This window comes from Mirounga angustirostris, unplaced genomic scaffold (genome assembly GCF_029215605.1).
Source record: "Mirounga angustirostris isolate CCGP_5_RB_7025 unplaced genomic scaffold, mMirAng1.0.hap1 SCAF_17, whole genome shotgun sequence".
Classification (NCBI taxonomy): Eukaryota; Metazoa; Chordata; class Mammalia; order Carnivora; family Phocidae; genus Mirounga; species Mirounga angustirostris.
Genome location: NW_026991725.1, coordinates 131,791 through 152,496, shown reverse-complemented (window position 1 = coordinate 152,496; position 20,706 = coordinate 131,791). Strand labels below are relative to the sequence as shown.

The 20,706-nt window shown below is 53.5% G+C and overlaps 1 protein-coding gene across 3 annotated transcripts; it reads right to left on the bottom strand.

Annotated features, from left to right (window-relative positions):
• Nucleotides 1–406: 406 nt before the first annotated feature.
• P2RX1 (purinergic receptor P2X 1) lies at nt 407–19,843 on the bottom strand. 3 transcript variants are annotated; one of them, XM_064583425.1, is made up of 12 exons: nt 19,446–19,843; nt 10,577–10,724; nt 10,205–10,276; nt 9,679–9,748; nt 9,345–9,441; nt 8,932–9,012; nt 8,516–8,657; nt 6,374–6,501; nt 5,868–5,958; nt 5,375–5,440; nt 4,924–5,025; nt 407–4,811 (listed from the first exon to the last, which is right to left on the bottom strand). In XM_064583425.1, exons 1-12 carry the CDS (start codon nt 19,580–19,582, stop codon nt 4,746–4,748), a joined length of 1,200 nt encoding a protein of 399 aa, XP_064439495.1. In that variant the 5' UTR covers nt 19,583–19,843; the 3' UTR covers nt 407–4,745. The 3 variants fall into 3 exon arrangements, with proteins under 3 accessions (XP_064439495.1, XP_064439497.1, XP_064439496.1); XM_064583427.1 differs by having other exon boundaries at nt 4,924–4,978; XM_064583426.1 differs by lacking the exon at nt 4,924–5,025.
• Between the last annotated feature and the right edge of the window lie 863 nt (nt 19,844–20,706).

Here is a 20,706-nt window from a genome sequence, read left to right as displayed (position 1 = left end):
TGCGGCGGGGCTGGACCTCGTCACGCCCCCGACGCCCCAGTTAAGGCTACCTGGCCTCCCCCCAGATCCCTCCAAACCGCGGTCTGGGCCTTTTAGCCCGACCTGGAGAATCCAAGTGCTTAGTCCCCCAAACCCTTTGTCTCCTCCCATCTGGGCCTGGCTGGGGCAAGGGCGCACGGGTGGCGGGGGGGAGGGAGGGGGCGGTGCTGGAGATGCGCGGTGCCTACTAGGAGGGGGGCAAAGTGAGATCCGCGACTAGGATGAGGCAGGGGCTCAGTGCCAGGGAGAAAGGCCGTGAATGGTAGACTCGGGAGTTTAGACTTCTGCCCTTCTGCCGGGGGGGGGGGGGGGGGGGGGCGGGCGGGTTGGGGAAACACGAAGGGATTTATCACAGAGTGCTGGGGTGATAGTCGGATTCATGTTTGGGGAAGAGCTCTATGAAACAGGCGGCAGGAATGGCCTAGCTGGGACAGAGGTCAGGACGTCCTGACCTTTACGGTGGCAATTCCTGGGGACTCTGCCCATCCCCATACCTCTCCTCTGGATTGCTCACCAGCTCTTGGTTCAGTTATGCTAAGTTCATTTGTGAATCCTCTGGCACCTCACCCCACCACTTGCCCAAAACAGAGCTCCATATCACTCCCCCAAACCTGGCCTCTTGTGTCCCTGTCTCAGTCTGGAGCCAGAAAACTAGGAGTCACCCTAGCCCCAACGAGCCCCGCTCAGGCTGGCTCTTAAATATCACTGGAATCCATTCATTTCTCTCCAGCTCTCTACCTCTCTTTTAGCTCAGGCCACCATCTTTGTATACCTGGATTGCTGCAGCAGCCCCATCCCCATCCAGTCTCACTCCTCCTACTGGCCTTTCTCCACTTGGCCTCCAGAGCTATCTCTCAGAAACCTAAGTCTAACTAATTAGCTCCTGCTTAGGAATCTTCTGTGGCTCATCAGTATCCTGAGAATAGGTCCAAACAAGCCCTCCATGATCTCAGTCCCAACCACCTACCTGTCTCACCCCTTTCAGGGCTTGGTTCAATGTCCTTTCTGCCAGGAGTCCTTCCCTATGACCTCCTCACTGCTCAGCATGGGTTAGCAGCCCCTCCTAGGGATTTCCTTGTACTTAGGATCCGTTTACTTGCCTGTTCCCCCTCTGGACAGGGTCTGTGTCTAATTCACCCAACATACAGTCTGACACATCATGAGCATGTGGGTGCTCAAAAGATGTTTGTCTAGGGGCGCCTGGGTGGCTCAGTTGGTTAAGCGACTGCCTTCGGCTCAGGTCATGATCCTGGAGTCCCAGGATCGAGTCCTGCTTTGGGCTCCCTGCTCAGCAGGGGGTCTGCTTCTCCCTCTGCCCTCTTCCCTCTCGTGCTCTCTGTCTCTCATTCTCTCTCTCTCAAATAAATAAATAAAAATCTTAAAAAAAAAAAAAGATGTTTGTCTAATGAATAATCAGATGTGGCACCCAGGTTGGATATGTGGGACTAGAGTTCAGGAAGGAGGGCTGGGCCAGAAAGACAGTTTTGGAAGTTGTCAGAAAAGACCCATAATTGTAAGTATAGCCATGGGAAAGGGTGAGATAACTCAGAGCAAATAAAGCAGAGGTCAAGGACAGAACACTCAAGTTTTTAAGGAGGAAAGATTTCTGCACCAAGTAGGATCAATTTTGACTCAGGTACCAGAAATCCCACATAAGAGCCTCAGAGAAGACAGACCAAGGCCAGTAGGTCAGCTCTGCTCCACAAAGACCTTCCAGATGTGGCTCTTTCCACTTACTGCTCCAGCAAACTATGACGCTTGTCCTCATGGTTCAGGGTGGTGGCTGAAGCTCTAGCCTTCACATATGCATTCCAGGCAGTGGATGAAGACAAGGATGAAGAAGAGGGCAAAGAATCTGCACCAGCTCTCTTTTAAGGGAAGTTCCCAAAAGGTGTCACATGGTACTTCCACATATATCCCATTAGCTAAAACTTAGTCACATGACCAGCCCCAGCCGCAAGAGGAGGCAGGAAATGCAGTTTCTATGCTAGGCAGCCACATACCCAGCTAAGAACCAAGGGTTGCATCCTCGTAGACAGAAGAGGTACCCAGGGACACTAGCTGACTCCACCATTGAAAGGGAGGCTGGATGGAGAGACAGAGCGCTACTGGTATGTCAGGCTCTGTGCTAGGCACTTTACAGATCTTATCTTACCCCAACCTGAGGAGAGGCTATTATTGTCCCTGACTCACAGAGAGGCTTGGAGGGTTCAGCAACTTGCCTGAGGACATACAGTGACCCTTGGCAGAGCTGCGGTTGAAACCTGTCTTTTCCCTGTATACTGGTCTGGCTGGAAAATCAGGAGAGGGTGGGTCCTGGGAGCTGTTGGAAGGAAATCTTTCCACAAAAGAGGGCTTGGTCAACAGTGTCAGAGACTGACAGGCCAAGCAGGCTCTGGGCTGAAGGGTCTGCTTGGATTTGGCAGCAAGGACTGTTGGTAACCTTGACAAGGGCATTTAGGAGAAGTGGGGGTGGGGGCTGGAGGCCAGTTGCAGAGGGTGGGATGCAGAGGGAAGTGTAGACGTGTAGGTCTTTCTGGAACGTTGGCAGTGAAGGTAGAGCAGGCAGAGCTGCAGAGGAACGAGGGCCGGGAGGAGGCAGAAGGGAGGAGCAGATGCAGGTACTGGAGAGGTAAGGTAGCCTCTGCCGGGAGGCCTCTGGGCTGGATAGAAGGGTTGGATATAAAGGAGGAATCCTCGGATCATTCAGGAGGGAAGGGGGCAGGAGGTGCAAAAGCAGGCAGGACTGGAGAACAAAAGGAGGGAAGAAGAGGGAGTTTCTGTCCTGTAAAATCCGAAGGATGGGTCTTAGCTGGAGAAGAGGGCAGAAAGTCAAGGGCCTGAAGGACAGAGAGGGGGCTGGCCTGTGCTGTCCGATATTGTTTCTTACTGCCACTAGCCATGTGTGGTGATTTAAATTAATTAAAAGTAAATAAAATTAAAAATTCAGTTCCTTGGTTACACTAGCCACATTTTAAGTATTTAGTGGCCACATGTGGTTAGTGAATACTATTTTGGGAAGCACAGATAGAGAATGTTTCCATCATTGCTATTGGACAGCACTGGTCTAGATAGAGTGTGGTGATGGGGGGTTCCCAGAGACCCTGCCTCGCCATAGGTCCAGACTGCAGGTCTTGCCCACTGCAGGGCCCCTGGAAAATCCTTCCACACTATGTCCATTCAAGACCTTCCTCCCCTCGTTGAGATTCCCTCAGGTCTCTCTCCTGGAGCAGCCAGCCCCGTTCTTATTCCTGCTTTCCTGAGGCCGCTCCGGAGAGTGTCTGCTGTCTGAGTTCCAGGCCTCTCAAAGCTGTGGGAGGGGTACATGGAGGACCAGAAAGAGCTCCAATGTTTGGGTACAGTGGCCCATGGACAGAGGTGAGCTGATCTCCAGCACTGACCCTGCTGGGCTCAGGGCCTAAGTGGCGACTCACCACTGTCTACCAAGAGATCCAGAGGATCTCAAAGATCTCTCAGCTCAGCCCCGCATTCCACAGATGGGGACACCTAGTTTCAGAGAGGGAAAAGTGGGGAAAAGTACAGAAGGCAGAAGTCTGTCCTCCTTCCTTTTATTGTACTCCACCCCTCCCTTCTCCCAGACCTTGTGTTCAGACAGAATTGGGCAGGCCTTAGGTGCTGAGGCTGGGCCACAAGCAGGGAGCCCAGGATTTGGCCAGGGCTCCAACCCAACCCAAGGTAGCTGAGTGAGGATTCATGGCTTGAAGGGACTGTCCTGGCCTGACGCACTTAGGGAGAAGCACGTCTCCATGGAAGTGTTGTGGCATGGACCATGTGTCTGTACTTGAGGGTGTAGGTACGTTCAGATAGTTGTGTTTGCAGGGCCCAAGCTGTTCAAAACCAGAGTGTGGATGGGAGGGGGGTACGCATGCAGATGAGTGTGGACATGGGGGTGTGTACGTGAGACCATGTGACTTGCAGGTATACCACACACCTACGCAAAACCTGCAGCTGCCAGGTCAGGCAGGCCCAGACTAAATCTGATACCCAATCGGGAACGGTTCCTAAACTTCAGTCTTTGAAATGGCCTGGGGAGTTTGCCATCCTTGCATATCTGTGGCCAGCCCTAGAGATTCTGGTTCAGGAGATCTGAGGTAGACCCGGGTGCCTGCACTGTTGATAAGCTCCCTAGGAAAATCTGGGGCCAGTAAGAAACAGGGCTCAAGCAGAGCTGTCCAATAGAACTTGCTGCACTAGTCTATGTGGTCCAATATGGCAGCCATTAGGCACATGTCTCTATTTAGCAGTTGTAATGTGGCTAGTTTTAGAAACTGATTTTTTTATTTTATTCGGTTTAAATTAATATAAATTTAAATGGTCATCGTGGCTAGTGTCTGCCATATGGGAAAGCATGGATCTGGAGACACGAGGCAATGCGGTGCATGAGGGCCCAGAGAGAAGCACACAGCTCTGATGGAGGGGTGTGAGAGGATCCCTGCCCAGCCCCAGCCCCTCTAGACCAGGAGTGGCTGAGGCTGGTGCGAAGCTCCCTTTGGGGTTGTGGAGTTGGGGCCAGAGCCCAGACTTGCTCAGGTCTCTCCCAGTGTCCCCTCTGGGCTGCCGAGGCCTAGTGTCTTCCTGGCTAAGAGCGTAGAGAGCTCCTGCGGAGACCGTTCTGTCCTGGGCCCCCAGCAGGGCCCCTGCCTGAAGCCTCATGCTGTGTCCAGTCAAGAGGCAGGGGCTGAGGGTCAGGATGCCTTCATGTTCTCCCGCAGGCTCAGGGTGGAGCTGGTGGCTGCAGGGTCACGCTCACCCTGTGTAAGCAGGGCAGGGGATAAAAAGTCAGCTGCAGGGAAGCAGCTGGCCCCCCAACACAGACGTGCAGGCCTAAGGCCTCCGAAAGGCCCATGCAGGGAGTTCTCTTACCGCCCCTGGCCCCATGTGCTCCGCGTACTTGAACTTCTTCTGCTTATAGTAGTGCCTTTTGGGCAGGATATGGAGGAGCAACAGGTCACAGAGAACCGTGGCCTGAGGGCAGGGAAGGGTCAGAGAGAGCATGGGGATCTGGGGGCAGGGACAGAACCGTCCATATCCCACATCAGTCCTTTCTGGCTGGGGGGCCTGGCTCAAACCTGCTCTACCTAGACTTCAGGTTCTGGAAGTGGGGGATGAGGCATTGCAGGTCCCTCAGGAGATCAAGACCACCCCATCCCACCTCTGTCCTGCCCCAACCCTGGGCCTGTTTCTTTAGACATACGTGGGTCTGGGGTGGTGGGGTGGGCTCAGTAAGGATGAGGTAAGAGACTATGGCCGCCACTGAGATGTGGAAGGGGAGGGACTGACCTTAGTACAGTGACCCCATGACCCTAGCACTTACCACCCCAAAGATGCCAATCCCAGAGCCAATGGTCGTCATTGTGGGAATGATGTCAAACTTCCCAGCCTGGTGGCAGGGCCCAGGAAGAGAAGGATTAACAGTCAGAAGGAGCCAGGTGGAAAAGGCCTTCCTCAGAAACCCCAAGGCTAGACCCGGGGCAAGGAGCTCCCCCTTTCTACCCTCTACCCCCACCATTAGCTGGCCCCACAGCCTGCTCCCTACAGCTCTGGCTCTACACGGGGACCCAGCTGCTGGTTAGAAGCCCTGGGTTTTGACCTTGGCTCTGCTTCCCTGGACACAGGGAGGTAGTGGAGGAGGCGAGGTACCGGCTGGAAAGACCTGCCCTCACTGGGTACCGAGGCCCATCTGTTATTAGCAATAAAACTGCAGAATGAAGCCTAGTCAACTTCCTGTGGTCTATAGCCATGGACACCCAACGAGCACTCACAGGAACTAAGAATGTGTCTGGCTGTCCTTCATACTGGACACTCACCTTGCCATCCACGAGAATGTCAAAGCGAATCCCAAACACCTTAAAGAGGTGGCGGTGGTTGGTCCCGTTTTCCACGAAGTGCCTGGCAAACCTTGGGGAAAGGGTGAGGTTGCAGAAAAGGGTGATGGAGAACAGTTTTGGGTTCAGTGTTCTTGGAGTTCAGCAGGAGCCCTCAGAGGTCCATGAGGACGGTCCCATGCCCCCAACACCCCAGGCCCCCTTCCAGGAATGCTATCTTCAATCCTCACCCTAACTCCTGATGTCAGTGATTTCCCCCGCCAGTCCTGGCCAGGTGGGCCTCAAAGGGTGGGGGCTCAGGCTGCCAAGGTCTTGTTCCCTGCGGGCTCCCTGCTTGGCCAGACCCAGGAGAATGGGAGCTGCCCGCCTTCCTTCTGCTTTCTTCCTGGGGACACTTACTTGGCCTAAGAGGCTCTGGGAGTAGAAAACCCCTCAAGGGGTTCCGGGAGCCCAAGGAAGGGTGCACTGGTGGGGGTCCTGGCAGGCACCTGAAATTGAAGCCTGGAGACAGGTTTTTCTCCTCATACAGTCCATGGAACTCGTAGATGGGTTTGCAGTGCCGCACATGCCAGTCCAGGTCACAGTTCCAGTCGACGGTGATGCCAACCACCCCGCCCTGCGGGGACACAGGTGTTTAAAACCCAGGGCTTCAGGATCAAGAAACTCCTGTCTTAGGGGAAGAATGAAGGGGGGGAAATCGGAGGGGGAGACGAACCATGAGAGACGATGGACTCTGAAAAACAAACTGAGGGTTCTGGAGGGGAGGGGGGTGGGAGGATGGGTAGCCTGGTGATGGGTATTGAGGAGGGCACATTCTGCATGGAGCACTGGGTGTTGTGCACAAACAATGAATCATGGAACACCACATCTAAAACTAATGATGTAATGTATGGGGATTAACATAACAACAAAAAAATTAAAAAAAAAAAAAGAAACTCCTGTCTTACCCTGGTGCCAGCAATCTCTTGAAGGGGGGAGCATTTTTTTGTTGGAGAAGAGACACTGAGAAGCTGCTACAGGATGGGGTCCTGTCACCCTCTCTGGCCCCACCCCCCACCCATCACACTCCAACTTTCTGATGGTTTCTAGACTACACCAAGTTCTTTCTACCTCAGGGCCTTTGCACATACAGCTCCCCCCAGTTCCACAAGGCTGGCTCTTTCTTATCCTTTGGTCACTTTCCCTGAAAGGCCTTCCCTAATGACCACCTCCAGGCTAAAAACGTGTGCCTGTTCGTCCCTGTTTTCTCCTGGAACATTTGTCACTTTGAAATCATCTATTTATTTTGTGGGATTACTAACCCATCTCCTCTAAGACTATAAACTCCGTGAGGGTGGGGCTGTCTGTCTCATTTATCACTGACTCCTGAGTTCCTAGTGAAAGTCACAGTGTGGAAGGCAAGGAAATAGTGTTGCATTAAAGAATGAGTCTGTAAAGACCTGGGCTAGGAAGAGAAAACTTGAGAAAGTGAAGCTCCTCTGATCAAGGTGAGGACCAGGGACAGGTGGGGGTAGGCTGAGCAACAGGAGAGTTGGGAAGTGGTCAGAGCGTGTGTGGAGCTGGGCAACTAGGCAGGAAGTAGGTATGCAAGTGTCTGTGAATCATGGTGAGGGTGAAAGTTCCTAGTGCAGGTGGCAGGGAGGTTTTAGGAACAGGGAAGTCTAACATTCAGCTTTCTGGTTGTGTGTGTTGCTACAGGGCAAACCCCCTCCAGGGTTTGGCAAACTGAGGCCCGAGGGCCGAACTTGTTTTCGTATTTTCCGCGGCTGCTTTTCCCTATAGCAGCTGACTTGAATGGTTGGAACAGAGTCCATATGGCCTGCAAAGATGAAAATACTTAATCTCTGGCCCTTTAAAGAAAAACTTTAAAACTTGCTGATCCCTGTTCTAGATAAATGTGTTGTGAGCACGTTTTGTGTGTATGTGTGATATCACAGAGAAGAAGCTGATTTCCATCCCTAAACAGGCAAGTGTAGGAGAAGGCTGAGAATGATCATGTGGGAACATGGACACAGGGTCACCGCGTGCCAGGCAGTAATGAAGTGCCATCCCGTGCATGAACTCACTTGATCCTTAGGACAACCCCACGAGCTTGGTACTATTATTGTCCCCACTATGTAGGCGCAAAAGCTCAGACACACTGAAAGTAAGAGACTAGTGTGAGGTCGCATTGCTCATTGGGGCAGAGCCAGGATTCGAACCCAGTCAGACAGGTTTGTGCTCCTTACAAGGTACTGCTTCTCTTAGAACCCCAGGTGACTGGACAAATCCCAGATTCTGGAATTCTCAGGATTCCTGAGCAGGGCACAGGACTTCTCGGGGCCATAGGGCATGGAATTCAAGCTGCTTTTATCCAATATTTAAAAAACAGTGTGACCTCAGCAAACATCCAGGTGAAAATGTCTGCCCATGTCCATTCATTCTGGGCACCTGCTCTGTGTCAGGTCCATACCAGGCCCTGCTGAGGACTCAGGCCTGAGCTTCAGGAGCCCTCAGCATTAGGGAATAAATCCATATATATACTCAGCCCATACCAGAGAGGCTTGAGGGGGGCGTTATCTGGGATTGAAAAGCCTTCTTTGACCTGCTGGTTCCAGGACCCAGCCCTCCTCATTTGCCTGGCACCATACCTTCTCAGCCAGGGTGCTAAAATTCTGTCCTGACTCTTGGACCACATAGCCCAGCTTGAACACAGGGCACAGCGGGTGCAAGATCTTGTGATAGAGGCAGGTCCTCATGTAGGCCGCATCCACCTCTTCCACCAGGTTGCGCCTACATGGGGGTGGAGGGCACAGGTGGCAGCAGAAGGCCAGCTGGGAGGGTGCCCACCACACCCCAAAGCTATGGGGATCCCTCAGAAGCTCCATAAACCCCCCTTCCACAGCCCTTGGAGACTAAAGGCAGCCCACCCCAGGAGCCCAGCTCAGGCTTCTGCCTCCAAAGTGAAATCAGCAGGAATGGAAGGTGACAGAGACAGTTGAGACCAGCTAGAGCAGACTTCGGGGGGGGGGGGGGTCCTGCATTTCTGCCCCCTTTTCCCACAAACCTGTTGACCTTGAAGCGTGGAAAGCTGATACTGTTCTTGATGAAGAGAGTGAAGTTCTCGGCCTCTTGGAGAAGGGCAGGACTGGAGGAGACTGTACTCACTTACCGTCCCCTCCTCAGGTGTCCCCCATGTGCCCAGCAGCGTTTGTCATGGGTGTGGGGGTGTGAGAACCTATGGGATCTTCCTGTGGCCCTGGTATGCGGGGGGTGGGGGGGTGGGATGGGTGTGCTGTGATGATGGACTCTTGGGCCCCTTAACCAGGGGCCAGGGGATCATTGGCTTGGGCCATACAGATGGCGTAAGGGTGGGGTTGGAAGAAGGGAGGACAGATCCTTTCCAGAACATGGATCCAGATGCCCCTTTGTCTGGGCTGGGGAACCTGCTCCCGGCTCCCTGGATGGATAAAGCGTTACCGTGGGACATTGTCATCCACCTCCACAGGACACCAGCCAAAGATCTCACATGTCTGCACAGTGTCGTTGAAGGCCACACACTTGCCTGTGCGGATGCCTGGAGCAAGGGAGGAGCCCGTGGGTGCCCACTCCAAGCTGGGGATAGAGAAGAGGCCCCACATCCCCAAGAGCCCCCAGTGATGGGACACCCAAGAGCAGAAGCCTGAGGACAGAAATGTGGCTGGGTCTGGGACAGGGCAGGCCAAGGCTAGGATGGCAGGAAGGACTTCCTGGTGGAAGAAGCCTGGAGCTGAACTAGGGCTGTGCGGGGGGGATGGGAGGAGGCCGACCTTACCTTGAGCCTTCCTTTCTGCCTTCCCTGGAGTGCAGCCACGGTCATCTGTGCATGTACCCCCTTCTGGGTGCTGGGGGAAGGGAGAGCAGCTGATTCCACGCCCCTTGGGTAGTGTCCTAAGGAGAGCCCCTCCCACCCCCAGGGCCCTAGGGAAGTCGTGAGGCAGTCTTAGACAGCTTTGGGGTGACCTTTGCTTACGGCTTCCTTCCCCCAGTCCCCTCCCAGGACCCCTCTGGGCTCATGCCCAGCTGTGCTCTTGCCAGGGTCACCAGGCAGGGAGCAGAGACGTTAGGGCTTGGGGGTTGGGTGAGCACCGAAGCTCAGCATCTTGCTTGACACACAGCTGGGAGGGAAACCTCAGCACGGCCAAGAGCAGACTGTTACTTTGTGTGAATCTGTGCGTAAGATTCCCCCATTGTTTCCCCTTGAGGAAGCCTATCTTCAATGCCCAAGGGGACTTCCTCTTCCATTTCTTTTCCCTTGTGGATCCAGGAAGTGGGGAGAGGGGATGGGTAGCAGTCCTCACCTCTGCACAGTAGCCTTGAGCCTGGTAGGGGGTCACAATGAAATTGGTCATGATCACGAAGGAGTTGTCCCCCTGGAGATGAGGAGTAGGGGAGGGCAGGGCAGGGTTCTGAGTTGGGAGAACAGCCCCGAGAACACAAGCACTGCCCCAACGAGCCCCCAGAATCCACGTGACACCCAGCAGCCTCCATACCCCACGATGTCAGAATGGGATGATATTACAACCTGCTTTTGCCCCTCATTCACAGTTAGGGAAGCTGAAGCCCAGGGGGAGATAGGAGCTGGACCAGTCCAATAGGGAGATTGGACAGAGCCCAGACCCCACTCTGAGCCAGGCCCTCTGGGTAGAAGGTGTACCCCTGAGTCAGCTCACCTGGGCTGGGAAGACGTAGTCAGCTACATCCCAGACCTGCGGGCCCAGGTCTGGGAGCTGCGTCACGGCCAGACCCTTGAGTTTCACAGACACGCTGCTGATGAGGCCACTTGAGGTCTGATAGCCCTTCTCGTAGACAAACACCCACCTGTGGGGTGTTTTGGGGGTTAAAGGAGTCAGAACTGGGCCAGGCCATTCAAAGATGGCATGAGGCTATGTCGGCTGCTGCCCTTTCTGGCACCAGCCAGACATGTCAAATACTTTCCCTTCCCCTCTCCAGATGCATCATGCTCCTAATGCTACATCTTGGGCGGGGGCAGGGGAGCCTCACCAGCTTCCCGGAGCTGGCCTGTACCTGAAGTCCCACCCTTCTTTTTACTAGGAAAATACTAATTCCCAGAGAGGAGATCCACTGAAGGACTCTTTCAGATCCTTTTCCAAGAGCAGGATTTGCTGGGGCCTAGAGGCCAAGCTTCTTGGACCATAATCTTCATGCTCAGAGCGCTCCTTCCTTCCTGAGGTTCTTCCACTGAGAACTAGCAGAACATGATGGCTGAGAACCTGGCCTTTGGTGCCCAAGAGGATGGATTGGAATCCCAGCTACACTAAGCTATTCAGTCCTCTCTGCTTCAGTTTCCTCATCTGTAAAATGAGAATAACAATAATAGCACTAATTGTACTCGCTGTGACTTACTGCATGTTCATCACTTAGAAGGGGGACTGGCATGCAGTAAGCACTACATAGATATTAGCTATGATTATCTCCGCCATGCTGGGAGCTCCTGGCAAGGGGACTGGAAGGGAAACAGAGGGGGCAGTGGCCCTCTGAAGGGCTTGTATTGTGTGGCCCCAGTTGAGGCCCTTGTGGAGTGACTCAGGCTGGAGGCCTCTCAGCTTTCTTGGGAAATCCTGGCCTTTCCTTCCTAGCATGAAGAACCCCTGTTCCTTTGAGTTCTCCACTTTCTGTCTGGGAGGGTCAGTGAAATTGACCCCCTTCCAAGCCTTGGGTGTAGGGAGGGTGGGGCACATGACCAAGGCTTGCCAATCAATGTTCCATTGCCCTAGCAACAGTGATAGGTCTAAAGATGGACACACAACCTGGGGAGTTTCAGCAAGGAGGCTAGGATTTTTCTGGGCATTACCGGGAAAGAGACATCCCTTCTGTTAGATAGCTAAGGAAGGTAGCTATAAAACCAAAACTATGGTTAGTCATCTTGCGACCTCACAGAGAGTAAGTCTGAGAATGAAGCCAATTTAGAGGAAAGTTAGGTAAGGAGATGGAAGAGGGCAGCCTCCTGACAATGGTTGAGCACCTGGATCTAGCCATGCCTGAAGCATGTAAAAAAATCTACTTCTGGGGGCGCCTGGGTGGCTCAGTTGGTTGAGCGACTGCCTTCGGCTCAGGTCATGATCCTGGAGTCCCTGGATCGAGTCCCGCATCGGGCTCCCTGCTTGGCAGGGAGTCTGCTTCGTCCTCTGACCCTATCCCCTCTCATGTGTTCTCTGTCTCTCATTCTCTCTCTCTCAAATAAATAAATAAAATCTTTAAAAAAAAAAAAATCTACTTCTGGACTTTTCTGTTACATGAGCTAATAAATTCCCTTTCTTCCCCCGCCCCTCCTTTTTTCCCCCCTTTCTTTATTTAAGCCAGTTTGGGTTTCGTTTCTGTTGCTTACAACTGAGAGTCCTGGGTATAGTCCATTTCCTTCAGGAAAGACTGCATGGAGAGTCAGTGTAACTCTGTGTTTGAGTGTGTGTGTCCACTTGTGGTACCCATCAGAGTGTGTAGCTGTGTATCTCTGGGGGAAATCTGTGAGCTCACCTGTGGCTCTGTCTGACTGGCCAAGCAGAGCTCGAAGTCCCTCTCCTGTGTCCCAGAGCTCAGGACTCGCCGCAATTCTCCGCGCATCTGTCCCAGAGTCAGTGCTAGCTCTCTGGGGGCGGTCTCCCTACCCCAGGCCCCAGGAAGTCAGCCCACCCAGGTCTTCCTCTCCCCTCCCATGGTCCCCACTTCATCTTCCCCAGGCCCCCCCCTCAGCCTGGCCCAGGAGGAGCCCCCTCCCAAGCCTAAGCATGGTCACTGCTGCCCCCTGCAGGTCCCAGATGGCACTAGGCGGGACATGTCAAAAGCTCCAGTCCTTGCACTCCCAGCCTTTATCAGGGGGACTGGGAGTATCACCTACCCGTGCCCTCCTCAGCCTCCTTCCTCCAGGGAGGATCCTGACTCCATGCCCAAGCTCAGAGGAGCTTTTGGGGGTGATGGGGAGCTGCTCCATGTTCTGAACCCCTCCACATAGTGGAGTGGCCAAGAGTGTGGCCCCCAAAGGGTAACAGAAGCCAGGATTCAGGTATCAGCACAGCCACCCACCAGCTGTGTGACTTCAGCCTCACCTCTGAGTGCTGGCTTTCTCAGTAAAACAGATGTGATGGCACTTACCTCAAAAACACTGCTGTTCATTCAACAAATAGGAGCAAGTCCCCGCCCCCCCCACCCCCCCGTACTGAACTGTGGGCTGGGCCCCAGGAAGAAAGCAGGTCTAGGTGACTAGGGGATTCCCCATGCGTTCTCATTAAGGAAATTAGCATGCAGTAGGCGCATAATAAATAATCCTCTGATTTTCACTGTCTTGTGTCAGTAATTCCTCTTTATATGTCCAACTGCCCCCATCGCCCTGGCTTCTATCCCCAGCCCAGGCAGAACCTCATGTAAGCTGTCACAGATACATCATGTCCCCAGATTTTTATCTCCACTTCTGTACTCTCCCTGGAGATCTAATTCCACACATTCATTTAGCGATTCAACAAACATTTATTGATTGAGCCCTTATTACGTGCCAAGCAGTGTTCTAGGCACTAAAAATACAGGAGTGAACAAAGCCAACCAAAATTCTGCACTCAAGAATCTTACATACATGTCTATATGACCCAGCACTTTGTGACACCCATTCCTTCTCCTTCCCCTGGTCCCTTGTCCCAGACATCACACAGGTACCTCAAACTCAACCCAAACCCTTGCAAAACAACCTGGCAATTCCTCAAAAGGTTAAATACGGACTTACCACTTGACTCAGCAATTCCACTCCTAGTTATATACCCAACAGAACTGAAAATATGCCCTCACAAAAACTTGTACACGAGTGTTCACAGCAACATTATACATAAGAAGCAAAAGTGGAAACAACCCAAATGACTATCAACCATGAATGGGTAAATCAAATGTGACATATCCATACAGTGAAATAGTATTCAGCCATAAAAAGGAATGAACGGCTGATACATGTTATAACCAACACAGATGAACCTTTCGAATATTATGCTAAGTGAAAGAAGCCAGGCACAAAAGGCCGCATATGATTTTATTTCTATGAAATGTCCAGAGTAGGCAAAGTAGGCTGTAGAGAGAAAGAATGGGGGGTTATTGCTAAGGAGTACAGAGTTTCGTCCTGGAGTAGTGAACGTGTTGTAGACTAGATAGTGGTGATGGTGGCACAACTTTGTGATTATACGAAAAACCACTGAATTGTACGTTCTCAAAGGGTGAATGTTACGGCATTTGACTAATATCTCAAAACAAAAATTCAGTGGGACCAACTGAATGCCTCATGTCCCCCACAGAACTTGCCCCTTTGTGCCCTCATCTTAGAGGGTGGCACCATACCTACCCCATCCTCCTCAAAGCCTGGGCATCATCTTCATACCCTCATTCTCCATTATGCGCACGTCCTTTGGGTCCCTCTGTCCTCCTGGCATTCCTCTAAGGACCCAAAGGGATTTTGCTGGGGGAGGCTGAGATGTGAGAGGAGCCGGGACAGACACCAGGGGAACCCCGGCATGGGGATGGCACGACGTGTTGTGGCTGGTGGGGGCACAAGGTACAACCACGGGCAGGAGCAGAGCAGGCCAGGTGGATGCTATAGAGCACAGCAGCCTCAGGGAGGGCAAGACCAGACTCCAAGCCCGGGAGGGACTGAGTTTAGAGCTGGGGCCCGCGCTGAGTGTTTAGAGGTTAAGCTACATGTTGTCTGCAGATCAGTTAGGCTGACGATTTGTGTTTAAAAATTTTTTTAATGAGTCACCAACCTCTAAATATCCAGAGGTTCCTTTGCTTAAAAATTCCAATTTCTCACTGCTCTTGAGAAGTCAAAAACTTGGGCTGTGCTGGGCCCATGGCCTGCCGCAGTGATGACCAAAAACCAAGCAGTGGGCACCCCCTCCACACACATCTCCCTGGTGTGGGGCCCACCAGGATGACTACTCCTGTCTTCCATGCTCACTGCTTCTGCCTTGGCATGGCCTCCTCCTCTGTTCTTATCACTGCTGCCTCTTCACAGTGCCCTGCCTCTGGCCTCCACCCCCACCCCATCCCCTGCCTGCCCTGGGCCTTCCCCTGCTAGACATCCTTCTATGGCTCCCCACGACCTATAGGAGAAAGCCCATGTTGCCCAGCCTGGCATTCAGAGGCCTGAATCGGTGGCTGTGCTCACCCCTCCACTTCCTTTCCCCTGGGTCCTTTCATGCTCCACAGCCTAACCTTAGTGACTCTTTTGCTGTTTCTTTCCTGCCCCAGGGCCTTTGATCATACTCTGCTTTCCAGCAGGAGTGCTTGGACCAGGTAGGCACACAACGAGACTCTACCAACCATGGTTTTTCATTTTCTTGGCCACAACAGTTGGTTTTGCGGTAGGCACTTGACATGACCCCTGCCAGTAAGAGTTGGATCTGGGACTTTTGCTGGAACTCTGGAAAAGGAGACAGTCTTATGCCCTAGTGATGGCTAAGCTGGTGAGATGTCAGGCTGGAGCTGCTGGTGGCCGTTTTGCCACTATGAGGACAGAGAGAGTCTGCCTAAGAATGAAGCCCAGAGGATAGCAGAGCTGGGAAGAGGAGAAAATCCTGGCTAGCTTCTTTGGAGAACCCAAATGGGACCAACCTGAACTCCCCATCTCCCTGTAGAACTTGTTCTTCCCGTACCCTCCTCGTGGGGGATCCAGCTTCCATGAAGCCTGCATTGATTTTTTTTTTTTTTTCCAGTTACATAAACCACTCAATAGCCCCACTCTTCTCTAGGAATCAAAGGAGTCCTGGTTAACTCATCCTCCACTCCTTACTTTTCCTTTGCTCACCCTGTACCCCACCTCTGTCCTATGGCTCCCAGCACAGCAAAAGGCACAGAGAAGATGCTGTAGAAATGTCCCTGGATGCATTTTCCCCAGCAAAAATTTGTCTATCCTTATGCCTGATTGGTATGTTCCAGGATCCATTTGAAAATCTCAGAAGCAAGTGAACTTCTCAAGAGCTCTGTGTGAGGTAGATGGCGTGGGGGGGGGTGGGGGACACGCAAAGGGAAAGCCAAGAGCAGGCTTGCCTGGCTTATAGCCCCTAGGCTTTTTTGCTCAAGGCTGGTTCCACCACTCTTTCATCTCTTCCAGGAAGCCTTCCCAGGCTCCACTTACCAAGCAGCATTCACAGATCTCACTGGGACCCTCTTGTGTACCACAGCCAAACCTCTGTCCTCTCCAAACCAGAGCCTCCAGGCAGGGACGTATCCCAGTACACTCCTTGTTTGGGCCTGCTAGGTCATGGATGACAGCCCACTGCCTGTGTACTGAGTTACAGAGAGCTCATCACCTCCCAGGAGACAGTTCTAACTGCAAATTAACCATTTTAATTTAAGACAAAAAGAGTGAGATCTTAGCTCAGCCCACCAGGGCCTCAGACCCACTTGCTCAATCCATTTGCCATGGACTTCTCAGAAGAGTGTGGCTGATAGAGAACACAACCTCAGTTTGCCTCCTCAGAGTCTGTTTGGGTTTTCAACATCTCAGCCTCTCTGCCTCTGTCTTAGTAATTCACCATCTCTCAGCCTCAGGACCGCTCTCTTCATCTGAGTGGCTGCGCTCCAACGTCCCTCTGTCTGGTTCTGTCTTTGTGTCTGCCCATCCCCCATTTGGTTGTGCCTCTGTCTCTGGAATGTGGGAGTCTGGCTCTTCTCCCATGGTCCCCTTTGTGCCCTGCAGCACCCACAGGAGCAGACATTCAGACAGACAGGGGCCTTGGGAAGAGGGCTAATTCAAGAAAGGCGTCCCTCAGGAAACAAGCTGAGGGTTGCTGGAGTGGGGGGTGGTGTGGGAGGGATGGGGTGACTGGGTGATAGACACTGGGGAGGGTATGTGCTCTGGCAAGCGCTGTGAGTTGTGCAAGACTGTTCAATCTCAGATCTGTACCTCTGAAACAAATAACGCAATCTATGTTAAGAAAAAAAAAAAAAAGACGAAGAAGAAGGTAGCAGGAGGGGAAGAATGAAGCGGGGGAAATCGGAGGGGCGGACGAACCATGAGAGACGATGGACTCTGAACAACAAACTGAGGGTTCTAGAGGGGAGGGGGGTGGGAGGATGCGTTAGCCTGGTGATGGGTATTGAGGAGGGCACGTTCTGCATGGAGCAGTGGGTGTTGTGCACAAACAATGAATCATGGAACACTTCATCTAAAACTAATGATGTAATGTATGGGGATTAACCTAAGAATAAAAAAATTAAAAAAAAAAAAAAGAAAGGCGTCCCTCCTCCGAAAGGAGCCTGCGCACGACATCTCTAGAGGGATCCCCCACCCTTGCTCCGTAGAACAGTTGGGACACTAAAACCTGAGAGAGTAAGAGCAAAGCCAGGCCGGTTGCCGCCTGCAGGTGAGCGGTCGGCAAAGCAGTGGGCGTGGCCAGACGCGGGTGCTGGAGGCAGCAGAAGTTGCGGTCGGAATAGGAGGTCTGGGCTTGCGGCGGGGGTTGTGGGGGACACCGCCTTCCCCTCGCTGCTGTATGACTTGGGCACGGCAGTGCCCCCCCCTCGGGATGTTCCCTCCCCAGCATATCAAGGCCAGCTTTGGAGCCATGCAGCTGGGTTCAAATCTGGTTCGTCCTCTTTCGGGGTTGGGAGATGCCAACTAAATCACCCAGTGTCTCTGAGCCTCACCAACACCCAGGAGGCCACGTGCATTTGGAAACTGAGCAGGCTGTCCTTGGGAGGGCGGAAAGCAAGGAGGGAGGTAGACAAGTCTCTGTCACCGCAGCTATGTGCTCAGGACGGGATGTTGGCTTGCAGCGTATGGTACAGCCGGGAGTGGGGTGGGAGGAGTGTCGCTTCCCCTCTGACAGCCTGTGACCAACACACAAGAGGGCCCTGGTGCTGCTCCCACTGCTGACCTGAAAGCAGAAATAAGGAGCAGTAGGGGCCACAGTGAGGACGACATTCTCCCAGCCTCTTCTGGTGAAGGATGGCCTAGGCCTGGGCAGCCAATCTCTCTTTTCCCTGGAAGGTCAGGAGGGCAGCTAATGGTGAGCTTTTAGGTCCATCTTGTGCCTGGCATCACAGCATCAGGGCCCCATCACAACTTTCTCAGAGCCCTTGTGAGGTGGGAAAGGAGAAGGCACTGCTGAGGCCTGGGGGTCAAGAGACCTCAGCTCTAGCTGGGACTTGCTGTGTGACCTGGAAGTTCCACTAGTCAGTTTTCCTCACAAGCTCAAATGACATTTGCAGATGTCAGATTGGTCCGTGAACAGGAGGGAGGCAGAGGCTGAAAGGTGTCACAGGGCTAGGTCCTGGCTTCGACTCCACCTGACTCCACGTTGACTCGACCCGACCTCCACCTTTGACTCCACCTCCCCCCAGATGGAGTAGAGGGAAGGCTGTTTTGGATATCAGAGGCCCTGGAGGGACCAGAGCGATATGGTCACTGTTTGGTCTCCTAGTCAGCCCACCCTGGGCTCTAGTCAGCAGTCCTCGTTTGGTCCCTCAGCAAAAACGGGGACATGGAGACCAGAGGGGCAGGGCCCTCACAATCACACAGCAAAGGGATTCTGCCGGGCATCCCCAAGCCCCCTCAGCAAGAGCTGAAACTCCTTCATTGGCCCTGGGGCCTCCAAGAGCCCTCTGCAGTATCACTCTGAGTGGATATGATTACCCCCCACCCCCCTGGGGCACACACATCAGGTGGCCAGCCACCTCAGTCACACGACATGCACGTGTGGATCCCCAGCCACGGGGACACAGCCCACAGCCACCCCCAGTAGGCACATGCCCAGACACAGGAGAACACGTGCATCCACACAGAGCTCTAGGTACGACACCCATGTGCACACACACCACATACGCACATGTGTGCTCACACAAGCATATGTGTAAGCCACCGCCAGGCCCGTCTTGGCTCCCAGGACGGCAAGACTTCAGGGGAGTACCACCTTACTTCTGCCTCTGCACTCCTGGGACAGTGGGACAGGTCTCAAGATGCCTAGAAAGGAGCAGTCATCCCTGGGACCTGAACTGACCTCCATGCCACCTGACATGCCATCATTAAGGTGCCAGGTGCTCTGAATTTGAAAATTTCTTTGCTCTGGGGCTTTCAAATATCTCAGGATGCCTCTAATTTAGGCAGGGCAGGTGGGAACAGGGCCTGTCCCTCTTTGGCTTGTAAAATGGGGCGTGGCCTCTGTCTCTTAGTAGTGGCCTGGCTTGGCTAGGAGGTCGGAAGTAGAAGGACTTTGGTTGTGGTTTGCTGGGGCCCTGGCCTCCATCCAGCACCACTCACCACTTAAGAGACCGTTAACAGTGAGTCAGTTCCTTAGAACCCAACGTCTTTTCCTCTTGTTCACCTTATGACCCAGGGCAGGACTTCCCCTCTACCTCAATGTCCCCATCTTGACAGTGAATTAGCAGGCTTCCATTCCTTCTGAATAGCACTACAGTTTGTTAGGGAGGGTGACAACCGATGGAGAGAAAGGGGGCTCCTTGGGGTCATGGGGGCATCCCAAAGCCTGGAGGAAAGGCCCAGGTTGGAAGCTGGTGCAAGAGGTTGGCAGGTAGGGGGCCCAGACTCACCCAATGACGTAGACAAGAACCACAAGCTGGATCAGGCGGAAGACGACGCCCACCTTCTTGTTGCGCACGAGCACCATTCGGGGAGTGTCATACTCAAAGAAGAAAGCAGCCAGTTCATCCTGGAGCCGCTGTGCCATGGTGGGCCAGGCTGGGGCCTGAGAACCGAGCCCCTTGCACAGACTTTGCTCTTGAGGGGAGCCAGGTGTCAATGCCCACGTCTACAGTGAAGCTTCTAGGGGCTTCCCGGCCCCTTAGGAAGGGCAGGGCAGGGCAGGGCAGCTGGGGCCAGAGGTCAGGAGTCAGGGGTCAGTTGAAGGCACTTGGGTTGAAAAATAGAGTCCTTGGGTAGTCAGAGCAGCTCTTGGCCCCTGGCAGGCAATGGACTGTGGGCCAGCCGCGCCTATGGACAAATAAATTCCCAAAGATAGATGGGGGCGGGGCTGGTGGGGCCACCCAGGCCCAGCCCCACGGCTCCTTCTGGCTCCGCCTGGGCCCTGCTGAGCCTCCGGAAACAGGAGCTGTTGGCAGGAAACCACAGGCCACCCGTCATAAGGCAAAGATAAAGATTTCAGCTCCCCCATGAACCTAGCGGAACAGAACAGGGCCAGGGCTTGGGTGGAGTGGCCTCAGGCTGAAGCCTTCCCCAAACCAGGGACCCATTCCCATATCCAAACATCCTCCCCACTCTACCTGTGCCCCCAGGTGTGAAGCTCAGTCCCTGCGGGGGTTGTGGCCAGGAGAGCAGAAGAGGAAGCAGGGCCATTTCTGGAAGTGTCAGCTATCTGATACTTTCAGAGCCTGCAGCAGGACCCCCACTTCTGTCCTTATAGACCAGCTTCCATCCACCTGTCCCTCGGAGTCCAAGCCTGGCCTGTGCCCAGTCAACCTTAGCACCAGGCTGGCATCTCTATAGTTCACCTCTCCTCTCCCATCGTTTGTCCTGTCCCAGCCACACCTCCACCTCCCAAAAACAAGCAGAGGGAGGCAAGTGCCCGGAAGATTCAAGGGCCCCATCTGTTGCACACTGCCCCAGGGCTCCTGAGACAAAGCTGGGAAAGCCCGACATCAGACAGCCTCAATTGATATCCTTGGCTCTGCTACTAGCTGCCTGTGAGGGCTGGGGTAATTTGCCTCACCAGCCTGAGCGTGCATCCTCATCTGTGAAATGGGGATGATAATGGGATTTCCCTCATAGGTAGAGGCCCCAGGGGGATGGGTCCCAACAACACTGAGGACAAAAACCTGAGGCCACTATTGATCT

Excerpts from the sequence above, each read along its gene's own strand:
- P2RX1 (XM_064583425.1), bottom strand. The coding sequence starts at position 19,582 with ATGGCACAGCGGCTCCAGGATGAACTGGCTGCTTTCTTCTTTGAGTAT. Across the intron at positions 9,749-10,204 it reads CTCAAGGCTACTGTGCAGAG|CACCCAGAAGGGGGTACATG; the intron begins GTGAGGACTGCT and ends CCCTTCCCCCAG. Across the intron at positions 4,812-4,923 it reads AGCACATGGGGCCAGGGGCG|GGTGAGCGTGACCCTGCAGC; the intron begins GTAAGAGAACTC and ends CTGCTTACACAG.